This window comes from Thamnophis sirtalis, unplaced genomic scaffold (assembly GCF_051295495.1).
Source record: "Thamnophis sirtalis isolate CommonGarterSnake01/CBP01778 unplaced genomic scaffold, rThaSir2_p1.2 scaffold_6, whole genome shotgun sequence".
Taxonomy (NCBI): domain Eukaryota; kingdom Metazoa; phylum Chordata; class Lepidosauria; order Squamata; family Natricidae; genus Thamnophis; species Thamnophis sirtalis.
This window is the reverse complement of record NW_028261386.1, coordinates 16,766,572-16,789,068: the sequence shown is the minus strand read 5'-3', so window position 1 is coordinate 16,789,068 and position 22,497 is coordinate 16,766,572. Positions and strand designations below refer to the sequence as shown.

Here is a 22,497-nt window from a genome sequence, read left to right as displayed (position 1 = left end):
ATAAAAAGGTGCAATCAGGAGTCCTTCAGGAATTACAGAACAGCCTAAATGTTCAAGTTTGAAAAGAAGGCATGTTTCAACAAAGAAAAAAATGCCAGTTGGGAGAAAAACAAATCTAATCTTGGGCGTAGCTATCCTCTCTTTTGTCAGCAGACTATTCTGGATCAGCAGTCCAAGAGACAGTGAGAGTTGGTGCTAAGTCAGGCTCATCCTCCGGAGAAGGTAAAATTGTAAGTACAATTTTATTCGGAATTAAATGGTAAACAGCTGATAGAGTCAAAATAGGATGAATTAATCTTGTCTAACAGGCAGAGCAACCAATCAGCAAAGTAAAAAAAACAGTAAAATGTTTCCTCAAAATGCAGTGTGACCAGTTTTTCTTTTTCTGTGAGTGCCATTTTCTTCTTCCATTTCCTGAAACAAAGTCCTCAAAGCTGACAACTCTCATTCTATTAGAACACAAGAAGATTCTGCAATACAAATGCTGATGTATATCCCAACCTCCTAGAGTCATTCCGGATCTTCTAGCCAATATGTTTTTTTTATTTTCTGATGCTCAACATGCCATGACTACTGAACCCTTTCAAATACCAGAAGCATTTCATTTATTGGTGGGGGCACAATTACAATAGTACATTGCTGTAGTCTTTTGATTATACTATTATATTATAAAGTTAAGGTTGCCCTAATTAGCTATTTGAGGGCATAATTATGAGGAAATTTTGAGTAGTTCGGAGAACTGACAAATGCTACCACTGGCTGGCCCCAGAGAGGGGTGGGAATGAAGATTTTGCAGTATCCTTCCCCTGCCATCAAGCCATGCCACACCCACCAAGCCACACCCAAAGAACCAGTAGTAAAAAAATAATAATTTCACCACTGGAGTAATTCTACCATTTTTTCATATTACGTAAATGGGACAATTGATTATGATCAATTTGGAGGACTCTCTTCATTGACTGTAAATTACTGATTTGAGAATGCCTGACAATAAATCTGATCTGCTCGAACCTTTGCGTAAAGTTTATCTGTCTGAGAAGAGCGATCTTATGCTTGGACCAGAACAGTAAATTTAATTCAAATGCTGAATAAGTTCTAAATTTGAACAAGAGTTTATGCAGAACCAAAGAGCCACTTCTGAAGTTAAAGAATTGTATGTGATATGTGTGTTCATATTCAAGTAATTTAACGTATTGTGTGAACTTCAGTAAAGCTTAGTATGAAATGTAATTCCTTCCTGTGACTTTTCCTGCAAATTTACGGAACTCTAAATGATAACTCTCTGGAAAATTGGAATAAGTACGTAATCAGTGTTTGTTTTTTTTAATACTTTAGGTCCTAACAACCAAAGAAAATGGCTTCAAACGGAATATCGATAATGATTCTGTTCTTTATCTCCATCTCTGTTATTAATATTGCTTGGTCTCAAAACCCACAAGCCTTTCAAAGGAAACATATGACATTTCTGGATAACATAGATCATAACAGATGCAACAGCGAGATGAAAAACAGAAGGATTGCTTTGACTAGGAGTGGATGCAAACGGCTCAACACATTCATCCATGCCCCTGAGAAGCTTATTGACCAAACCTGTGTGGCAGGGAAACCATACGTGATCCAAAATTTGGAATATAAGAAGAGTAGCATGAAATTTCGTGTGACAAGTTGCAGACTTTCTCAGGAATATGGAAAAGATTGCAAGTACAAGGCAGAAGAGAGCAGATGGAAATACATTGTGGTTTCGTGCAACCAAAATAACCGTCCAGTTCATCTGGCAGGGATCCTCACCTGGTAAAGCAAGATGATGATGAACGCATTTGTTTCTCAAATATTCGCTTTATTTTATGAGTACAGTAATGTTTTTTTTTCTGTGGATTCTAGGGAGAAAAGCTTATTCTGTTGTGCCAATATTTTTTTTTTAACCCTTGATTTAGTTTTGGTGTCTTGAAAGAAAACTAAATTGAGGTTTTTTCCCCTGAAATTCTACATATCAAACAGGTGCTGAAAAATATGGGGCCAGAGTCTATTTTTGCTGTCCTTTAGAAGTGCATCTCCATCCCTTATAAACAGCTGGGGTATAAAATTGTCCTTCAACATTCTGAAGGAGAACCTAAAAAATACAAATCAACTGCATGGATGATTTTCTTTTCTAGTAAATTACAAGACATTTGAGGAAATGAAATAACTTCCCAGATAATCTCTGAGTTTGTGCTGTTTTTTCCCCCCTGTCTGAAACTAATTCTTGTGCAAGGGCAGAATCCAATTAGATATTTCTAATTACCTATCAAGTCAACTCACAATTTCTACTTTCAATCCCAAGTGCTGCACAATGGAGCGAGCTCCCATCTTTGCCCAGCTGGCCACCTAACATTTTGATAGCATGCAAATGAGAGTAAATAAAGAGGTACCACTTTGGTAGGAAGGTAACAATGTTCTGTGCACCTCGGCGTATAATCATGCTGGCCACATGACCATGGAAATATCTTCGGAAAACACTGGCTCCCTCGCTAAGAAATGGAATGAGCATGGCCTAAAGTCTTCTGTTGTGAATGCTTTTCCTACTGTTGGAAGAAATGTCCTTCTGGGTTCGGCTCCAAGTAGGGAAAAAGACACAGGAGATATGGAGGCTGCTTGGAAAGATGGTTTAGTGGTGGACAGGACCACATGGCTTGAGCTCCTGAACAGAAAAGGTGATCACATGCTTCAAGGTTGGGTGCAGAAGAAGAGAAAGGCTGAGGAGGGGCTTGCTGGGCTTTTTATAATCTGTTCGCCCCACCTCTCTGTTTCCTATTCCTGTGTAAGAAATGTATTCTGATTGATTGTCAGACTCCCATGGGGCCATGCAGGGGCAACTCTCTAGGCTGTGTTTTGAATCCAGGTTTGGTTGAGTTATCAGATGCCATGTGGTGATTTGGGTAAATGCCTTAATCCCATCACCCTGGAGCTGAAGGGGAGAACTCTTTATTACGTAAAGGGACAGACTTGGGCATCTTAAAGGCCCATTGACAAAGGGGGTGGGCAGGAAGTTGCAGGGAGCTACTCTGTCTTTAAAACATGTTTCTTCCTTTTCCCATTCAGGAAAATGTAATATTCTGCCTTTTCAATATTTCCTAGAATATTTCATTTTTCTGGGAGAGGGCTGGGTGATAACTTTCTACACTACTTTGCAATATTTAGTCTATCAAAGCTATCGTTGCTGTTTTCATATCATGTAGACAATTGTTAAAACATAGTTTGTAACAGGGGTGGGTTCCTGCCAGTTCTAACCTCTTCTATAGAAGAGGTTCCACAAATCGACAGTGCCGTTTAGAACCGGTTCCAGCTCCTTCCCCCCACCCATCCGCACATCATGATGAAGAGCGAGAGGAGGAATTCTGGGAGTTGAAATCCAGAAGTCTTAAAGCTGTCAAGTTTGAACACACCTGGGGTTTTTTTTCCTAAAGGGTTAGGGGTGCAAGGGTCTTGTAACTTGACAGCTTTAAGACTTGCATGTTTCAAATGCCAGAGTTTCTGAGCCAACATTTTGGTTGCTAAGCAAGAGCATTGTTAAGTGAGTTTCACCACATTTTACAAATTGGCCACGCCCATCCAGTCACATGGCTGGCAAGCCACTCCCACAAAGCAGGCCACACCTACAGAAGAGGGTCTAAAAAGTTTGGAAACCCACCACTGGTTTGTAAGTATAAATGTTGTATAGCTTAGCAATTTAAATGTTTACAGGTCATTCTCTAAATAGTTTTTAAATCTATTTCTGTTCTTGAGCATTTTTAAAAAATTAACATTTCCAACATATTTGACACAATTCAAGAGATTGAATAGCCATAGTTGATGCCACTTCTGGAGAAATAAAACATATCTTTATATCCAATGGCTCTTAGAAAAGCTGAAAATCACTGAGAAGCTTTGGCTCTGCTTAGATGTATATGCAGCTACAACCTGCCAGCCCTATACACAATCAATAAATTATTTTAAGCAACAGCCCAAGTTTTGAGATATATTTTGTTCATGTATAACATTAAATCATGACATTTAATTACCATATTTTTCAGAATATAAGATGCACCTTTTTTCCTCAAAAAAGAAGGTGAAAATCTGGGTGTGTCTTATACACTGAATGCAGCATTTTTAGCCTCCTGAAACTCTGCCGCCTTCACCAAAATGGCCCTGCATAGCCTTTAGGAGGCTTATAGAGTGCTCCTGGGGGCTGGGGAGGGCAAATATGAGAAAAACAGGTTGATTTTTGCCCTCCCAGCCCCCAGGGCACTCTATAAGCCTCCTAAAAGCTATGCATGCCCTTTTTTTTTTTTTTGACAAAAAGGGCTGTTTTGGGGAGGTCTGTGCAGATCTGTTTTTTTGCAGAGTGCAAAAACTTTTTTAAAAAAATTTGTCTCTTCAAAATCTTGGTGCGTCTTATACTCCTGTGCGTCTTATACTCTGAAAAATAGGGTAGTTGTATAGATTTATTCACCAATACACTAAGTCAGAGTCAATCAAATCTCAACATGGCTCGACCAGTTTGTGAATCTATACGGTTCCAGTGTTCAGCTCTGGTAAGTCAGTTCTGAAAAGCCCAGCCAACTCACATATGAATCACAGCGTCAGACCTGGAAGCCATTTTTTACATTGGGCCACATTTTCTAGTGTGGGAAAATGGGAGAGGGGATTATATGGAGTATGGGAGATACATAGTCTAAATAACATCCCTTTCTCAGAGAGTCAATGTCATCTTGCCCTGCACCTGGAGTGGTGTGACTGGGAGGCATCTCCAGTTGGGAGGGTGATGGATAAGTGCGTGACCCGTCAAAAGCGCGGACGGCAAAAGCGCGATCGACAAAATCGCGCCTTTGACGTCATCACAGCGCGACGAAAAAGATCGAAAAATTCAAATAAAAATTAATAAAAATTAAATTAAAGCAAGCCGATTCACATAAAGGTAAGGGTTAGGGTTAGGGTTAGGGTTAGGGTTAGGGTTAGGTTAAGGGTTAGGGTTAGCTTTAGAGCGTTAGCGTTAGCGTTAGGGTTAGGATAAGGGTTAGCGTTACGTTTTTCGTTACTTTAACGGTTAGGTTTAGGGTTAGGTTTAGGGTTAGGTTAAGAGTTAGGGTTAGGGTTAGGTTTAGGGTTAGGTTTGGGGGGGTTAGGGGAAGGTTTTAGCTTTATTTTTACATTTTTTCGATCTTTTTCGTCGCGCTGTGATGACGTCACAGCGCGCTTTTGTCGAGCGCGATTTTGTCCTACGCGCTTTTGTGGTGGAACCGGATAAGTGGTGCTGGGCAGGGACTTGAATTTTCACTTGGGTGGGGAAAACCTGGAAACAGCCAACAATTGCAGAACTTCTCTGCTTTAGGTTCTGGAATTGTCGGCTGTTTGCTGGTATCTTGAACTGTTGGGAGAAATGTCCTTCTGGGTTCGGCTCCAAGTGGGGGAAAGAAACTGGAGACATGGTGGCTGCTTGGAAAGATGATTTAATGGTGAACAGGACCACATGGCTTGAGTCCTGAACAGAAAAGGTGATCACATGCTTCAATGTTGAGTGGAGAAGAGAAGAGAAAGGAAGAAAGGGCTTCCTGGGTCTTTCAGAATCTGTTCGGCCCCACCTCCCTGTTTCCTGTTCCTGTGTAAGAAATGTATTCTGATTGGTTATTAGACTTCCATAGGGCCAAGTCTGAGTTTCCAGATGCCACCAGATGGTGAGTTTCTCTGGAAGGCTAATCCTTCTTTTATTATGTAAAGTACACTAGCTCAGGCTTTAATGGCTCATTGACAGAGTGGGGTGGGCAGAAGCTGCAGGGAGCTACTTTGTCTTTAAAACATGTTTCTCCCTTTTCACATTCAGGGAAATATAATATTCTGCCTTTTCAATATTTCCAGGAATATTTCATTTTTCTAGGATGGGAGTAGAGTGCTAATTTCCTACAGAACTATAATACAGGTACTCCTTGACTTGTGACTTCAATAGAGCCCAACATTCCTGTTCTTAAGTGAGACATTCATTATGTGAGTTTTGCCCCATTTTATGATGTTTCTTGCCACAGTTAAGTGAATCTGGCTTCTCCATTGGCTTTGTTGTCAAAAGGTTGCAAAAGATGATCACATGACCTTGGAACACAGCAATGGTCATAAGTATGAATCGGTGGCCAAGCATCTGAATTTTGATCACGGTTGGAACTGTGAAAAATGGTCCTGTCACTTTTTTCAGTGCCGTTGCAACTTTGAACAGTCACTAATAGACAATACAATAGCAGAGTTGGAAGGGACCTTGGAGATCTTCTAGTCCAACCCCCTGCTTAGGCAGGAAACCCTACACCACTTCAGACAAATTGTTGTCCAGTCTCTTCTTAAAAACGTCCAGTGTTGGAGCATTCACAACTTCTGGAGGCAAGCTATTCCACTGATTAATTGTTCTAACTGTCAGGAAAATTCTCCTTAGTTCTAAGTTGCTTCGCTCCTTGATTAGTTTCTACCCATTGCTCCTTGTTCTACCCTCAGGTGCTTTGGAGAATAGCTTGACTCCCTTTTTGTGGCAAAATGGACTGTTGTAAGTCGAGATCTCCTTACGGAACCCCGTTCACAGGTTGAAGGCAGCACAAATAGGCAGGACCGCTGCAGCCGCCCTATCAGTGCTTCGGAGCCTTAGTTGGCTCCGCCTCTTTTCTGCAGCTGTTGTTATTTGAAGGCACGTTTCAGGGCTGGGGTAATCCATGGTGTTCGGTTACCACGGCAACGGAGAACTGCTTTGCTTTTCCGGACAGGAGGTTGGGGGGGGAAATACACCCTCATCCGCCCAAGCCCCGCAAGAGTTCGTTCAGCGGAAAGGCGGGACTTCCCGTCTATTAGAGTTCTTAGCTCTATTAATCGTGACCTAACCCGGAAATAGAATGTGGGGAAGCATGGTAACCCGGACGCTCTGAAAGTCGGTTGTGGAGAGTGAAGGCGGGAAAGCATGGAAAAGTTTCCCGTGGCAACTGGCCTCACGATTTTGCTTTCGTTGTTGGTCTCCGGGCCGGGCTTGCTGCAGCGGAGCAGGAGTAATGGCCTGCCCGACGACTCTCTGTCGGCGTTTTTGCTGCGGCCGGCGGCAGTGCGGGATGGACAGGGTGAGCTCGAGGGATAATCCCTCTTTTTCTTTCCTTCCTTCCTTCCTTCCTTCCTTCCTTCCTTCCTTCCTTCCTTCCTTCCTTCCTTCCTTCCTTCCTTCCTTCCTACCTACCTACCTACCTACCTACCTACCCACCCACCCATCTACCTACCTACCTATCTACCTATCTACCTACCCATGGAGTATTTTCCTTTTCAGAAATGGGAAGATGATGAAAGCCAAGAGAGATGGAAATGGATCTTCCATTGGAAGGAGCAGGCTACCATAACAGTTACAATAAAGACGACTTGAAGGCTCTGTTCTTCATGCTTCATGAAGGACATCTGACAGGTCTTTGTTGGAAAGGACTTTAAGAGGTCCTGGGGCAGTTACATGAGTCGTTCTATTATTTTTCAGCATTTATTTAATTTAAGCATTTAAACTGCCCAGTTACCTCGAGGGAACATGGGCAGCCTATTAAATTATTTATTTATAAATTATTATTATTATACAATTGTATCACAGCGGCCAGTTGTTTCGCCGGATTTGGCATTGGTTACTAGTCGGGCCCCACCCAGGGGCCTAGGACGTCGTAACGTTGTTGTTGTTGTTGTTAAATAAAATATTTCCTAACTTTTGGCAAATCTAAGCAAATATTCCTAGCAAAGACTGATTTCTTCAAGGCTGCCATAGAAGACAATTCTATTAACCTCTGCTAGACCATCCTCGTAGTTAATTTCCACAGTCTTTTGTGGATTCTTCCTGGGAGCGAATACAATTCATCTAGGCAGCTAGCCCCCTTCCTGAGGAATCTTACATAGCAGACTTCTTCCTTTTGTTACATTTTGAGTTTAGGCTTCTTGATGATTGACAAACAGGAGTGAATGAAAGGTAGGTCTGGATTATTTGCAGGCAATCTGTAAAAGGTTAGGCTCCCAATATTTTAAAGAATGTGACAGAAAGCTTCTCCTGCCCCCCAAAAAACATGCTGTTGATATTTGCTTAGATTTGCCAAAAGCAGTATTGAAACCTCATTTTTAGATCCTTTAATATTTTCATAATGCCTGACTAAGGTTGCCTAACTCAGGATCTCTTCTGTTCAGAAATATTCTACTTATAACAGCCTGCATTCAGGCATGCACACTATTCAAGTTTGGTTTTTTTAGCTCTTCTCTCCCCTATTTATGCATTGATTTTGAATATAAGGAACTTACCAGATAAAGCTGCATGTTATTGATGGACGGAAACATACTTCAGGTTATTTTTCCCAGTGATTTGTCATACATGCTGAAATGCAGGAGACAATATTAAAGCACATTTACTGATTTTTGTTGCTTTTTTCTATTATATTTATAGATTACAACTGCATACATCTTTATGTGATGCCCTAAATTGTTAAAAGAATAGGCAGTATATAAATTTGCTGAATAAATTGGAATGCTGTTGTAAGCAATAGGCAAACTACTGAATATACAACTTTAGGAAGAACTAGAGATATCACAGAGTAAATACTGCCCCCCCCACCCCAAATTTATTCTATCTAGGCAATTCAAAAGATTATCATGGGTAATTTTGTCTAATATTAAAAATTCGAGAACAACAAAAAAAGTATGTGTTTCTTTAGACTGACCAAACGAATATGCCTGCATCTCCCCCTTCCAATCTTGCAAAACCAGGCATGTTCAGTCTGTTATAAAATGGCCAGATCACAAGCTTTGTAAGGTATACTTTAGAGCAGGGATAGTCAATCTTATATATCTCTGTTAGTAATAAAAATTTCTAACCGCTGACCGGTTCCACAGTAATGGTGATTTATAAAGTAGGGAAGTAACTTTGGGGTTGGGGGGGGGGGGGATGCTGGCTACCGGCTCTGCTTGTCTGTTACAGCTGGGTGATGGTGGGGGAGATGTGCGAGCTATTCTGGGATGAGGCTCTTTTATTTGAGGTCGCACTATAGCGCCATTTAGTTTCACTTACGTACCGTGAACTAAACTTATGTGCGGACGATACAAATAGTATATTTTCAGAAATTTAAATTGTCACGGGGAATTTTATGAAAACCTAATGAAAATGTTTTTAAATAATGCTATGAATTTTTTTAAAAAAGTCAATTAAATTTAAAAAAAGGAAAGTGCTTCAGTATCGCACGAAAGCCCATGAAAGCTGGAATGCCCACTAGTGGGCAGTAGGGACCAGGTTGACTACCACTGCTTTAAAGGTACTGCCAGCTAAGAAGACCCTATGTAATGGGCCTTTTCTGTGGTGGCACCTACATTGTGGAATCTTCTCCCACCTGAGGTGAGTTTGGTCTCACTTACGAGCTGCTGAGAATCCCTTAAAATCTGGTAATGTCAGAAAGCCTAAGGGCCCCAGGAGCTGAGTGAACTCTATTATTATTAGAGTTCTATTATTAACATCCCTCGATCTGTTATTTCTTTTTTGATTTATTTTTAGAGTTTTAAAAATGTTTTTATAATTAACTGGTAAGTAGTTTTTAGTATTTATAAACTGCTTTAGCTTGTTGTTTGTTGCTCAAAGTAGTTTTTGGTGAAAAAGGTGGCTATGTAAATTAGATTAAAAAATACTTCACTTATGTCTTACTAAGCCCAACACTTCTGGACTTTTGATTTAATGTAGCTCTCCATCCTGCTCTAACCCTATTCCAGCCTTTCAATTCAGCTTGTCTTTGGAGTTGGCACCATTCCCCCAAAATTATGAATAGATTTGGAATGATTTCACTGTGTCAGATTCTTGTCTGTCATTTATTTGCCAACTTGGCTCTTTTTGCACAGTTTATAGGTTGGTGACCTACATCTTTGTTTATGAGGATGTGATCTCCTTGGTATGCAGTGCTGTTATCATCTGGTACTTTGCTGGCAGCTTTGAGAAGATGGTGGGGACTGTGAAGCACTCCTTCCTCACTCTGGCATTTGCAGTTTCCTTAGCTTTACTCTACCTTGTACTCAGGACTATGGCATCCAGCCTGTTGAAGATGATGGATGCTGAAGGATTCACTCCTGTGGCTTTTGCCATGCTGGCTGCATCAATTGCTCGCTCTCAGATGAGGAAAACAGTGCTCCTTGGAGTGAACTTCCACATGTCATTTGTGCCCTGGTTGCTGCTTTGCATGGCCTGGATGATCCCAAGTTCTTCTTTCCTAGCAAACCTCTGTGGCCTCTTAATTGGGAACATATGTATCTTTTTATAATGAACTTCATAACCTACCTCTTTAACTTATCAAGTTGCATCTTCCATATCTAAAAAACACATTTTAGGCTAGATTAGCATCTGCATTACAAATGGCACAGATACATTTGAAGCTTATTTTCTTTAATGATTTATTATATTAGCCCATCAACAATATTTTCCATTTGGGGGTTTTCCATATATAACAGTGATGGCTAACCTTTTTGTTGTTGGGTGCCAAAAATACAAGGGCGTGCGCATGGTAGCATGTCCGTGTGCCGGCACCCATAATGCAAAGTGCCCCCCCATGTGCATGTGCGCACAACCAACCCCCCCCCCCACATGCGCTGCACTACTCGTCTCCAAGCTGAGTTTGTTATTGCCTCCAGGAGACCGGGGGAAGCCATTTTCGCCCTCCCCAGGCTCCAGGAAAGCTCCAGAGCCTGAGGAGGGCAAACAACAGGCCAACCAGAAGTTCCGTTGGCCTGTGGGGGGTGTTTTTCATCCTCCCCAGGCTCCGGAGGCTTTCCTGAAGCCTGGGAAGGGCGAAAACGGCTTCTCCAGGCCCTCCGGAAGGCGGAAAAACAGCTAGCTGGTGTGCACATGCGTGCTGGAGCTGACAGCTCGTGTGCAGCAGATATGGCTCCGCGTGCCACCTGTGACACCCATGCCATAGGTTCGCCATCATGGATATATAACAAGTCTGTTTTAATGATTCCTTGCTTTTCAGTGCTGTTACAGCTTTGAATGGTCACTAAGTGAACTGTTGTAAGTCGAGGACTCCCTGTAGTGGAAATGGACTAAGTAGATTGCCCCCTACCCAAAATTGCAAAGGTAGCAAATTACATTAAGAGCAAGTGGAAAGTCATCCACTTTGCATTCTTGAGTCCTTCCTTTCTTGTTAGTGCAGTTCAAAAATATGCAGGGAAGTGAAGAAAATATAAAAATTGGTGTTTTGTGCTTATTAGAACTCTCAGAGTTTCCATTGAGTTTTCTGAACACATCTGGGAAAAATATATTCAGAAGACCAGGCTTAAAAATGTTTTCTTTCACATCCTTTTTCTGGCTCTCCTTATCTGCTGAATTTTAGATGGTTATGGTTACTGTTTTGCTTTGGATTTCTCCGAATCAACAGCCTCTTGTTTAGATCGGAAGTTTCCTTTCCAGCTATTGAAAAGGATTCCTGGGATGAAATATGTCCCCGGATCCCTGGCAGAAAGAAGGGCTTCCCAGAACAGAAAGTAAGTCTGCTAGCCACATCATAATGTTTGTTATTTAATTTTCTGCTGATAACAGCATTTCTCAAAGTTTCCATATCTTCACATAATTTAAAATTTAATGACTTGGTTAATTGATGCATCTCAAAAATAATTCTGTTTTTAATCCTACATTTAAATCAGTATTATCTTTCATGCCAGCTTGTAAATAAGAGTTGTAACATCACAATTTAAAAGATGTATATTTGAGATAAAGATGCATTCTGTTGAATGTATTAATGTTAAATATTGGCAGTTTTAATCTTAACACATAGTTTTGACATATGCTTTCCCCTTAGATACAAAGCTTTGTTGTAAATTTGTGTTATGTGTCTAAGAATTACAAAAACGTAAGTTCTACTAAAAGTGTATAGGTCCAGATACATTACATAAAATTTCAGAAAGGTGGGAAAATGGTGTAGATCTATTGAACATTAATCATCTTTAAGTAAGAGTATCACGGCTAATAGTAGCTCTGATTTTAGTTGTTCTGTAGCTAAGCTAGATACAGGCAGTTCTCAACTCAACCACAATTGACCCCCAAAATTTAAGTTGCTAAGTGAGACATTTATTGAGTTTTGCCCCTTTTTTCAACCTTTGTTGCCACAATTGTTAAGTGACTCCCTGCAGTTGTTAAATTAGTAACAGGGTTGTTAAGTGAATCTGGTTTCTCCATTGACTTTGCTTGTCAGAAGGTTGCAAAAGGTGATCACATGACCCCGGGGACACTACAACCGTCATAAATGTGAGTCAGTTGTCAAGCATCCAAATGTAAATCATATGATCATGGGGATGCTGCAGTGGTCATCAGTGTGAAAACTGGTCAGAAGTCTTCTTTTTTTCAGTGCTGTTACAGCTTTGAATGGTCACTAAGCGAACTGTTGTAAGTCGAGGACTCCCTGTAGTGGAAATGTTACCTATGCAAATTCAGGCTAGGAATGTTATTGACAGAATTTGATTGGTGATCATCTTTAGTCAATAACATATGGGACTAGAAAAAAATTATTATTTATTTATTTATTAATTAGACTTATATACCGCTTCATAGAGCTTTCAGCCCTCTCTAAGTGGTTTACAGATTTTCAGCAAATTGAGTCAGCAAATTGCCCCCACAGTCTGGGTCCTCATTTCACCCACCTCGGAAGGATGGGAGGCTGAGTCAACCTTCAGCCGGTGAGATTTGAACCGCTGAACTGCAGATAACAGTCAGCTGAAGTGGCCTGCAGTACTGCACCCTAACCACTGCGCCACCTCGGCTCCTATAAATAATAATAAAATAAAAAATAAAGGTCAACTATAAGTCTTTTAGTTTAGGATGATTGCTTTATATAGCATAAGTGAAAATACACAAGAGGCATGTAGAATTACTTACAAAGATTACAAGGATGTATTATTTTGAATAGCAAGCTTGATTTATGCCTGTGCCTTTATCATGAAGGCTTATTCCCTGCTGCTTCTTTCATGTCGTTAATTTATTAATATCTGTTAATAAATATTATTAGGAGCAAAGAAGGAGGGTAAATCTTCAACTACAGGAATCACGTAAGCCATAAATTGGCACTTAAGTGGTTAGGTTGATTTTGATAGCTTTCTTCTGTAAAGAGCAGTTGATGATTTCCCTTCTCCCTGGAGGATAAAGAAAGTAGATATGCTTTCCTCAGGTCTCCAGGTCCAGATGAGTATTCACTTCTCAATTTGTTCCCAGAATAGGAACAAAGAGTAGCCTGGTTAATGCATCATTTGTTCTTTACATATTAGAAAGGCTGAAATTTCTTAAATTAATCTTGGAGGATTGTTGGTGGGAAAATAGGAAGTAGGATTATTAGATATGTTTGCCATCTTTAATTATTTATTAAAAGATGGGATAACAACAAATAAAAAGATAATTCCCATGGGACCTGTGTAACGTCTGCCTTCCTAATAATAATTGGTTGAGTGTGTCATTTTGCATGTGTTCCTCATGCATTTAATCTGTTAACACATCTCTCTTTGGTCTTTTTCAGGTTAAATCCAGTGCCAGGTTCTTATCCCACTCAGAACTATCACAGCCCCCCTCCTCCGTTGCTTGCCATGCACATGCAGCATCCTAACGCACAAATTCCAGCCCCTGGATCACCATGCTTTCAGATTCCCACACCACATCACACTGCTGGTGCTATGGGAGAACTGTGCGTCCAGAACCATTCCCACTCACCAGCAGGACTGCCATCAGCTTCTCGTCTTGTTGGTGCTAATTCATGGGTGCCTGAAAAGGCAGGTGATTTGGGTGCCCACCAAGCGCCAGGGCTTCTGACTGTGGGAGTTGCCTCAAAATCAGAAGATGATTGTCAAGTTCATATAGGTTGAGTCTAGCAGGTAACTGCAAATGTTGGACTCTGCTATAGTAACAGTGGTTTCCCTGAGAAGGAAGTCTCTTCCAAGTGATAAAAAGTTTTGGAGATCCTGAGAAGGTTGGATCTAATTGAAGAAAGGGACCATTCTCTCTCTTGTGGCAGCCTGGTGGGATCAAGTGACAACAATCTCTCGGCTGTTTAATTCTGAAATTTAATTTATGCATTAACTTTGGGTGATGATAGTGTGGCCTTCACAGCTTCGGGTTGTATCTCCAATTTTATAATAGGTGGTGGAAATTTTCCATTGATTGAGGTACTGGACAGTTTAGGATTGGTTTTACGGTGCTTCTGATAAAACTCTTCTTTCCTTAATATTTGACTGGCGGGAAAGCTGTTTAGGATCTTTTTTTAAAAAAAGTATTGGCCATGGATGATATGTGCCTGTTGAATTGAGACACTTATTGTCATCTGAGCACCTTAACTTAAACCTCTGATTATTTTATAAAATGGCTTGTTATTGATTTTCAAAATCTACATTAGATAAATTTGGTATAGATCACATATGAGGAAGTGTAGCCAGCTGGTTCTGGTAAGGACGATATTCATGAAAGTCATGCTGTACATACAGAAGATCCCAGTTTCAATCTATGATGTTTCTACTTAAAAAAAAAAGCTAAACAGCATGAAGCTATGAAAGGTTTCTTGTGAAACCATGAGAATTTTCTCCCAGTCATGGTCATGGGTATTATTTTGTTTAACAGATCTGGCATCTTTCTACCACGTTCTCTTGGCTAGCATAACCTTGGCAAATGTATGATATTACTGGAAAGTGGGATAAGCTGCAACTGTGGTAAGAGAAAAATCTATTGAATAAAAGAATAATTTGTGAGGAGTGTATCATTGTATTTGTATGGAAATGAGAGATATGCTGCAGAGAGGAATGAAGAAATTTACACTGGTTAAGGTTCATCCTTGGAAGAGCTTATATTTTTCGCTGTACAGTGGTACCTCGGTATTTGTTAATTGGTTCTGGGAAGCATGATGAGGTGCATACCAAAAATGATGAATTTTTCCTATAACAAATTATGTGAGTCAGAAGGCAGCTGACATCGACAGGTTCTAGCTTGTGCATTGAGTACCAAACAAAGGATGAGTACCAGCACAAAATTTTCATGTAAAAATGCATTGAGTACCTAATTTGATAAGTTTCAAAGCAGTTGAGTACCAAGGTACCACTGTACAAAGAAGCAATGTTGAATATGAAAGTTATAGGTGGATTCCATAAGAAAGTGGTCAGATTCATTCATTGCTAAAAGCTCAGGTACAGAAATCTTCTCAACCAACTGTTGATACCTTCTTAGATAAGGGTCAACATCGCTCAAGGAGGGTTGGACATAGTTCCCTTGTGTCGATGTAGAGATTCTAAGCTAATTCCTCTTTAACCCCATCCCCAAGTTCTGTCATCACTTCTCTTACAGAAGGTGATTTAATAATTGTGTGCAGTGGAAGAACTGGCTATTATTACCCCAAAATGTCTGACACTTTTGGTTTATTGAGGAACAGTTTCAATGACTTGGTTTGGATTTTGCATTTTCTCCAGTTCGCCTTTTGGGAAGCAATAGCTAATTTTTGTTACTTTCAATTGCTAACATCACCTTTCAGAGATGAAGTCCCTCAGTATAATCTTTAAAAATTAATTCTCAGATGGGAAGTCCCTCTGGCCCAAAGTGTAATTTTCTGGGATTTTAGTTCAAAGGAACTGTCCTCCTCTTCATAATGGTGTGAGACATCTAACAAATATTTGTAATTTAATTCTGAAATATGTTTTTACCATTTCAAAATTGCTCATTAAAAAAAATATATTGTAGCAGTGCAGGCACCTGGCATCTTTAATGTCAGTGCCCCATTTATGATGTATTGTCCCTTTTATCAGCTGTTCTGCCCCTAGGAAGAACAAAGGTCCCTGTTTCTCAAAATACAGAACATAGTTTCTTTCTTCAAAGGCCAAAGTGTTCCTCTTAGAACATTGCTTCTTCTGCTCTAATACTATTTGTGGATGGCTCCAGGAAGTCTCATAAAATATGAACAGCGTTGTAAACATGTATTTAGAAATGAATTTCCCTAAATACCTGAAATTGCTACTGTTTCACCTACCTTTATTTCCTCTTTGTAGTGAGATGGATATATCCCCTTCCCCCTCTCCTCTCCATGCTTTGAATCGTGCATACGTCTTCCTTGGCACGTAAGTGCTGGCAGGTCAGATGGTGCACTACACAGTCAGAAAGTCATCCATTCTACAACTAGGGCAATACACTGCAAATTAATAGAATTGTATTTTTTTCGTGAGACTGAAATATCTTTGTTTTGTTAACCTGAGATTTAAAAAGGATATCCAGGCATGACTATGGAAGCCCATGGCAAAGAATAGCAAAAAGAATTAATGATTGAAGATAATTTTCTCTGTTTTCATTGAGTTAGAAACAACTTGATGGCAGTCAATTATTTAATTGATCAATCAATCAGTTCTTGGAGGTCAGATGTCTAACCCAGGATTATGTAGAAGAAGAGAGAAGGCATGATCTCTTTGAAGGATATTGAGGTTATATGCTAAGAAGAAATACCTTGCCAACAATTTTGTAGCAAAGTTTGCCAAAAAATTGTTTGCACAGCTGCCAGAAAATTTGTCCTTACCGTGATTCTTATTTATTGCTACAGTTTTTATGCTCCTTCAATCAAGCAGATCTAAATGTTTTACAAAAGATATATTATGTACCTTTTTATCTCTACTTCTATCTTACAGAAGTAGATGTTGAATACAGATTCAACATCATTGATAGCAATAAGTATGTAGACTGTAAAATACTATAATTTTGATTGTGGTGAGCTAGAAATATAAATTCAATCTATCAGTTATCAATAACACTCATTACACATCCTTAGATAACACAATTCATTAATTATTCAGAACCTGAAAGCCTACTTAAACAACCAGGTCTTTAACTTTCTGAATATTAAAAAGTATGATGTTCTTATCTCTTAGATCAGAGGTGTCAAACTTGTGTCATCACGGTGTTATCACATGACGTATCATGACTCCCCCCCCTTTGCTAAACTGAGTGTGGGTGTGGCCAGCACATGACGCATCTGCCCCATGGGCCGCGAGTTTGACAACCCTAAGATGATACAAGTCACAGGAGTGTTGCTCCAGTAGAAATCTTTGCTTCTGGATTTTCTACCACTGTAGCTGGTAATTACCCTGTTACCCTGAAAATAAGACCTCCCTGGATAATAAGCCTAATCGGGCTTTTGAGTGCATGCGCTAAAGTAATAGCAATATAGCAATAGCAGTAGACTTATATACCGCTTCATAGGCCTTTCAGGCCTCTCTAAGCGGTTTACAGAGAGTCAGCATATTGCCCCCAACAATCTGGGTCCTCATTTTACCCACCTCGGAAGGATGGAAGGCTGAGTCAACCCTGAGCCGGTGAGATTTGAACCGCTGACCTGCTGATCTAGCAGTAGCCTGCAGTGCTGCATTTAACCACTGCGCCACCTCAAGCCCTCCCCTGAAAATAAGCCCTCCCCTAAAACATTTAAGCACATGCGCAGCCGGTCCCTGCCATTTCCTGAGGGGGGGGGAGAACATGCCCCACGCACCCCCTGCCATCCATGTAGAATGGCCTTGTAGAGGCCGCTCTCACGAATCCTAGCTACCGTGCCCCTTCTCTTAGCGGTAGCCGCAAAAAGTACGGCAGGCCTAGTGCCAGAAACAGAGACAGAACTTCCACCCCTTTCTAGATAAGCTGATCTGCAGATCCGCCTCCTGCACCTCAAAAATAATAAGGCCCCTGAAAATAAGGCCAAGCGCTTAAAAAATGAAAAATGAAATGAAACCCTGTCACCCCCAGCTAAATTTTCACTGAAGTTTCTGGATGGTCTTTAAGGGAGCAAGATGCAAGCAAGTCGTTCAACCAAAGGGACAAATGACCTGGTGATTAGGCACGCTGTACATTGAATTAAATAAATACTATGCACTATGTTTCCTATTCCTAGAAGGTCACTGCTTCTACCTACTGATCCAGCAGGAAGTGTGAGTCCAAGAAAACCTGAGATTATAAATCAGCTCCTTTCTGGTCTTTTTTTACCTGGAGATTTTCCCTTGGAAGGTCTCCACCCACCCACCCTGTCAAAATATTGTTTCCCTTTTCTCCCCTGCTTTTATGATCTACATTTTGCCTTTTTTCAAGAGATCTAATACAGAGATCTTTTTATAAATGAACAGCTACTGTCCTGTGAAATAATTGGGCTGAGAGAGAGCAAGTGTCCCAAAATTACTCAGTATCTGTGGCTGTCAGTGGACTTAAATCTGCGTTTCTCTAACGCTTCCTGTCCTAGTCCAGCACATTAACAGAATTTCACACAGGTGGCTTATGTTTGGAATCGCCTTCTCAAAGCCACAATGACTTTGTTTAACCCCAATTTTTTCCCCTGGCTGCTCCTTGACCTATAATTTCCTTTCAAGCCTCACATAATTCTTTTCATGCTATCCCCAAGTGTATTCTGAAACAAAAAGGCACAGTGCATTAACAATCCACTTGTAGGAGCTAGAGAGTTAGAAATGCCCATTTCTTTCTTCAGACAGTGGCCAGTGTGTCCTGAATATTGTTTTAAATATAATTCTTTTCCAAAAGGCAACTGGACTTTCTTGTTTTTTCCTTGAAAACACTTCACTTTTCATCCAAGAAGCTTCTATTTTTGGATGAGAAGCTAAATGTTTTCGCAGTAACGTTTTTATTGAGTTATAAAATATTGTAAAATACAAAAGTAAATAGAAAAGCAGTTGCGAGGAAAAGGGGGAAGAGAAGTGAGGAAGGATACGAAAAAGAAAAAAAAAGCATTTCCTTCCAATTCTCTCTGTTGCACTAAAATAAGGCATTAGCATCAAATCACAACTTTTTGGTTTTTCATAATAAAATGAACAAGCCATTTCTGTAAAGTTGTATCAATCTACTCGGTAAAACCCAAAATTAAATTTTTATTCTTTTCCACTTCAAGCATGAAGTTCAGAAGCGGTCTCCAGGTGAAAACAAAAGTACTTATGTTCTTTTCTTTAATCAAAATAGTCAATTTTGCCATTTTGGCCAACTCCCATCAACTTCTGCAACCTTACATCCATAGTAGCAGGGGTTAAATGCTACCAGTTCGGACCGGTTCACCCGAACCAGTAGTAAAAAAATGCTACCAGTTCGGGCAAACCAGTATTTCCTATGATCAGCTGGGCGACGATCAGCTGTGACGCACAATTTATATTAGCTAGAATCGTCAGATTGCCTGCTTTCTAACTAATCTAAATCATGTGGCTAAGCAGATCCACCCCCCCGCTCTTCCACTTACCTTTGCAGACACAAAAGGCTTCAAAATGTTCCTTTTTCAACGCTATGCAGAAAGTTCAAAAATTTTCTCCAGTTCTTTTTCCATTAGGCCCAAAGGGAAAAGTTCTGGTTTCATTTTTATCTCCATTTTCAAAAGAGAAGTGAAACATTTTCAAGGTAAAAACCAAGAAAATCCCGTTCCCTTTTGGAAAAGCATTTTTGGGACATTGATAAGCTGGATGATTGAGAATGTCTTCACAGACATCTGGCCAATACTGTGGAGGCCAATAATATTTTGTGATCCCAAACAAGAGCAATGTGATCTGAAGGCTGACCACATAAGGCCCCCTCCAATCCTTAAGTACAGATACATAGTCCTTGACTTCCAACAGTTCGTTTAGTGACTTTTTGAAGTTACAACAGCATTGAAACAAGTGACTTATGACTGTTTATCCCACTTTACGACCATTGCAGCATTCCTGTGGTCATGGGATCAAAAATTAAGATGCTTAGCGACTGACTCATGATGGTTGCAGTGTCCTGGGGTCATGTGGTCACCTTTCGCGAATTGCTGACAAGCAAAGTCAATTGGGAAGTCAGATTCATGTAACAACTGTATTACTAACTTAGCAACTACGGTGATTCACCTAACAATTGTGGCAAGAAAGATGGTAAAATGAGGCAAAATTCACCCAGCAACTGTCTTACTTAGCAACATAAATTTTGGACACAATTGTGGTCGTAAGTTGACAACTATCTGTATTATATTCAGAATCTTTCTCTCCTTGGGAAATTTTATGTGATAAATGGGAAGCAGTCCTATTATGTTTAATTAATTATGTCAACTCTTAATATAAATGATAAATTATAATATAAATTGAATTAAATCCAGTTCAACCTTAGTCTTAGCTCATGCATTTCTTTAACCTATTATTTATACTGTGATGCATGGCACAGCTATGGGAAACCCATAAAATCTGCATACTTCAATTTTACAGGTCCTCAACTGGATTATCAAGTTCCTGAGATGAGAATATTAAATGTTTTCCAATATTTTCCAATCTGCTAATCTATAAATGGGTGGAATGGGAAAGTTGGTCATCCCTGATACAGCCTGGTCACTTCAGCAGCTGAAGGCAGGACAAGAAGCAATGGATGCAAACTAATGAAGGAGAGAAGCAATCTAAAACTAAGGAGAAATTTCCTGACAGAACAGTTAATCAGTAGAATGAGTTTCCTCCTGAGGTGTGGGTGCCCCAACACCTTTGTTGTTGGAGGCTTTAAAGAAGAGATTGAACAGTCATTTGTCTAAAATGGATAGGGCCATGATGGCGAACAGATGGCACACAGAGCCCTCTCTGCGGGCACGCCAGCCGTCACCCCAGTCCAGCTCCACCACGCATGTGCACATTCCTCCCGCCAGCCAGCTGGTCTTCGGATTAATGCCACGCATGTGGGGGGGATGCATGCAGGGGACACATGCATGGGTGGCACATGTATGTGTGTGGGGCATTCACATTGCATTTCGGGGCCTCACGCAGCACCCCATGCCTCGTTTTGGTTTCTAGGTTGGTGCAAGCTCAAAATGGGGTGCGGGGGAACACGCTTCTCCCTTGCATCCCATTTTGGGCCTGGAAGGCCTCCTGCATCAACCTGGAAGCCAAAACAGGGTGGGGGGGGTGCATGCTCAGGGGGACTGGGGTGCGCATGCTTTTGGCACATGAAAACAAAAAGGTTAGCCATCACTGGTATAGGGTTTCCTGCCTGAACGGGGTTGGACTAGAAGACCTCCAAGATCCCTTCCAAGTCTGTTATTCTATTATGTAGTAATAAAATAAAATAATAAAATAAATTTGTTTGACTTCCCCAAAATGGATAGTCAATGTGTTTGTCTTGTATCCTTCTGGCCAGGATATTCCCAACCAAACGCACTGGGAATGAAAACAGAACGCAAAGCATATTCTTTCAGACCAACATGATTTTGGTTGGAGCTCCCTACCAACTGAACCATATCAGTTCTCCAAGGGTTTAAATGGTTTCTCATCTCTTGTGAATAGTTCTTCAGGTTCAGGATCAAAATCAGAAGTTTCGGCACACCCATTAGCCTTAATACGCTCCGCATTATGGCATGACCTACATAATCAAAGGCCTGGGTTTAAGGAAAGCAGCCGATGTACCTGACTTACAGTCTCTAGTTCGCTGATCTATCCATTTCTTAGCACTTCATTGACTCTTTTTTTAAACAGTTCAGTAGCTGTGTCATCTGTGGGTGACGCTTTCCTGTTTGACAATTGCTCTCTTGCCTGTTGTATCTCACTGCACGGGGGTCAAACTCGCCACGTCATGTTGCCGTCACGTTTTTTCCCTTCACAGAGCTGTTTTGGGTGTGACCTACATGTGACGCATCTGGGCCCGCGGGCCACCAGTTTGACACCCCTGGAGACTTTAATAGAACCAGTCCCCTAGAAAACAAAAATATTTGTTTGTAGATGGCCCTGTTATTCTCTTATTACATATTGTCAAGGGTTTGCTAGGAAGCTGAGAGGAAGTAGAGAATGCAGAACTGGGAGACTGATGAAATGCCACCCTGAAATATCAGCTGTGGACGCACAGAGAGGAAAGGAAGGGAAGTGTTAGGCCTGCAGCCATCTTTTCTTTTGAACCTTTGGCCTGCCACACTTTCTATTATTCCACTATGCATTTTCTATTGTGGGAAAACGGGAGGGGGGATTGTAAGGAGTTGCATACTATGTAGCCATAACAAAATTCTTTCTAGAAAGCTGTAACGTTCCCGTGGTTCGTCCATGAGGCCAATGTTGAGAAAAGACAGGACACGACCTTTCTTGGGATGGAGCGACCCAGATTGGGGGTCTGAGAGCCCCTTTTATTGAGATAGGACAAAGGCAGGAGGAGCAATAGCATGTGAGTAAAAGCAGCCTGTAAAAGTACAATTTCTAATCTGCTCAGTCTATATATGGTCAAATCCTGGACGTCAATGGTAGGGCACATCTCAGAATGTTATGTTATGCACTATCAGATGTTATGGCGTTTTAGGAGTTTGTTTTCTCCTGTGTGGTTCAGCGTGGCTCTGCATGCCCGGGATGAACTGGGCCATGGGTGACACACACCTACACAAGGAACTATATTACAACAGAAAGCCAAGGTCATCCTTTGTCTCTGCAGCTGACCAGAACTGGAGGGGTGGAACCCTGACAGGAAGGTGGTTAGCAGGGCTTGTTAAGATGGTGGGATATTTTATTTGTTTATCAAAT

General features: G+C 40.8%; 2 protein-coding genes across 2 annotated transcripts; both read left to right on the top strand.

Annotated features, from left to right (window-relative positions):
* Nucleotides 1-1,378: 1,378 nt before the first annotated feature.
* On the top strand, nucleotides 1,379-1,795 carry LOC148044860 (ribonuclease pancreatic-like). Its single transcript, XM_087717915.1, has one exon. It carries the CDS (start codon nucleotides 1,379-1,381, stop codon nucleotides 1,793-1,795), a length of 417 nt encoding a protein of 138 aa, XP_087574041.1.
* A 4,998-nt stretch (nucleotides 1,796-6,793) lies between these two features.
* On the top strand, nucleotides 6,794-14,739 carry RHBDD2 (rhomboid domain containing 2). The gene is made up of 4 exons (XM_087717272.1): nucleotides 6,794-7,097; nucleotides 9,871-10,272; nucleotides 11,355-11,505; nucleotides 13,524-14,739. Exons 1-4 carry the CDS (start codon nucleotides 6,944-6,946, stop codon nucleotides 13,864-13,866), a joined length of 1,050 nt encoding a protein of 349 aa, XP_087573398.1. The 5' UTR covers nucleotides 6,794-6,943; the 3' UTR covers nucleotides 13,867-14,739.
* The last annotated feature ends 7,758 nt before the right edge of the window (nucleotides 14,740-22,497 follow it).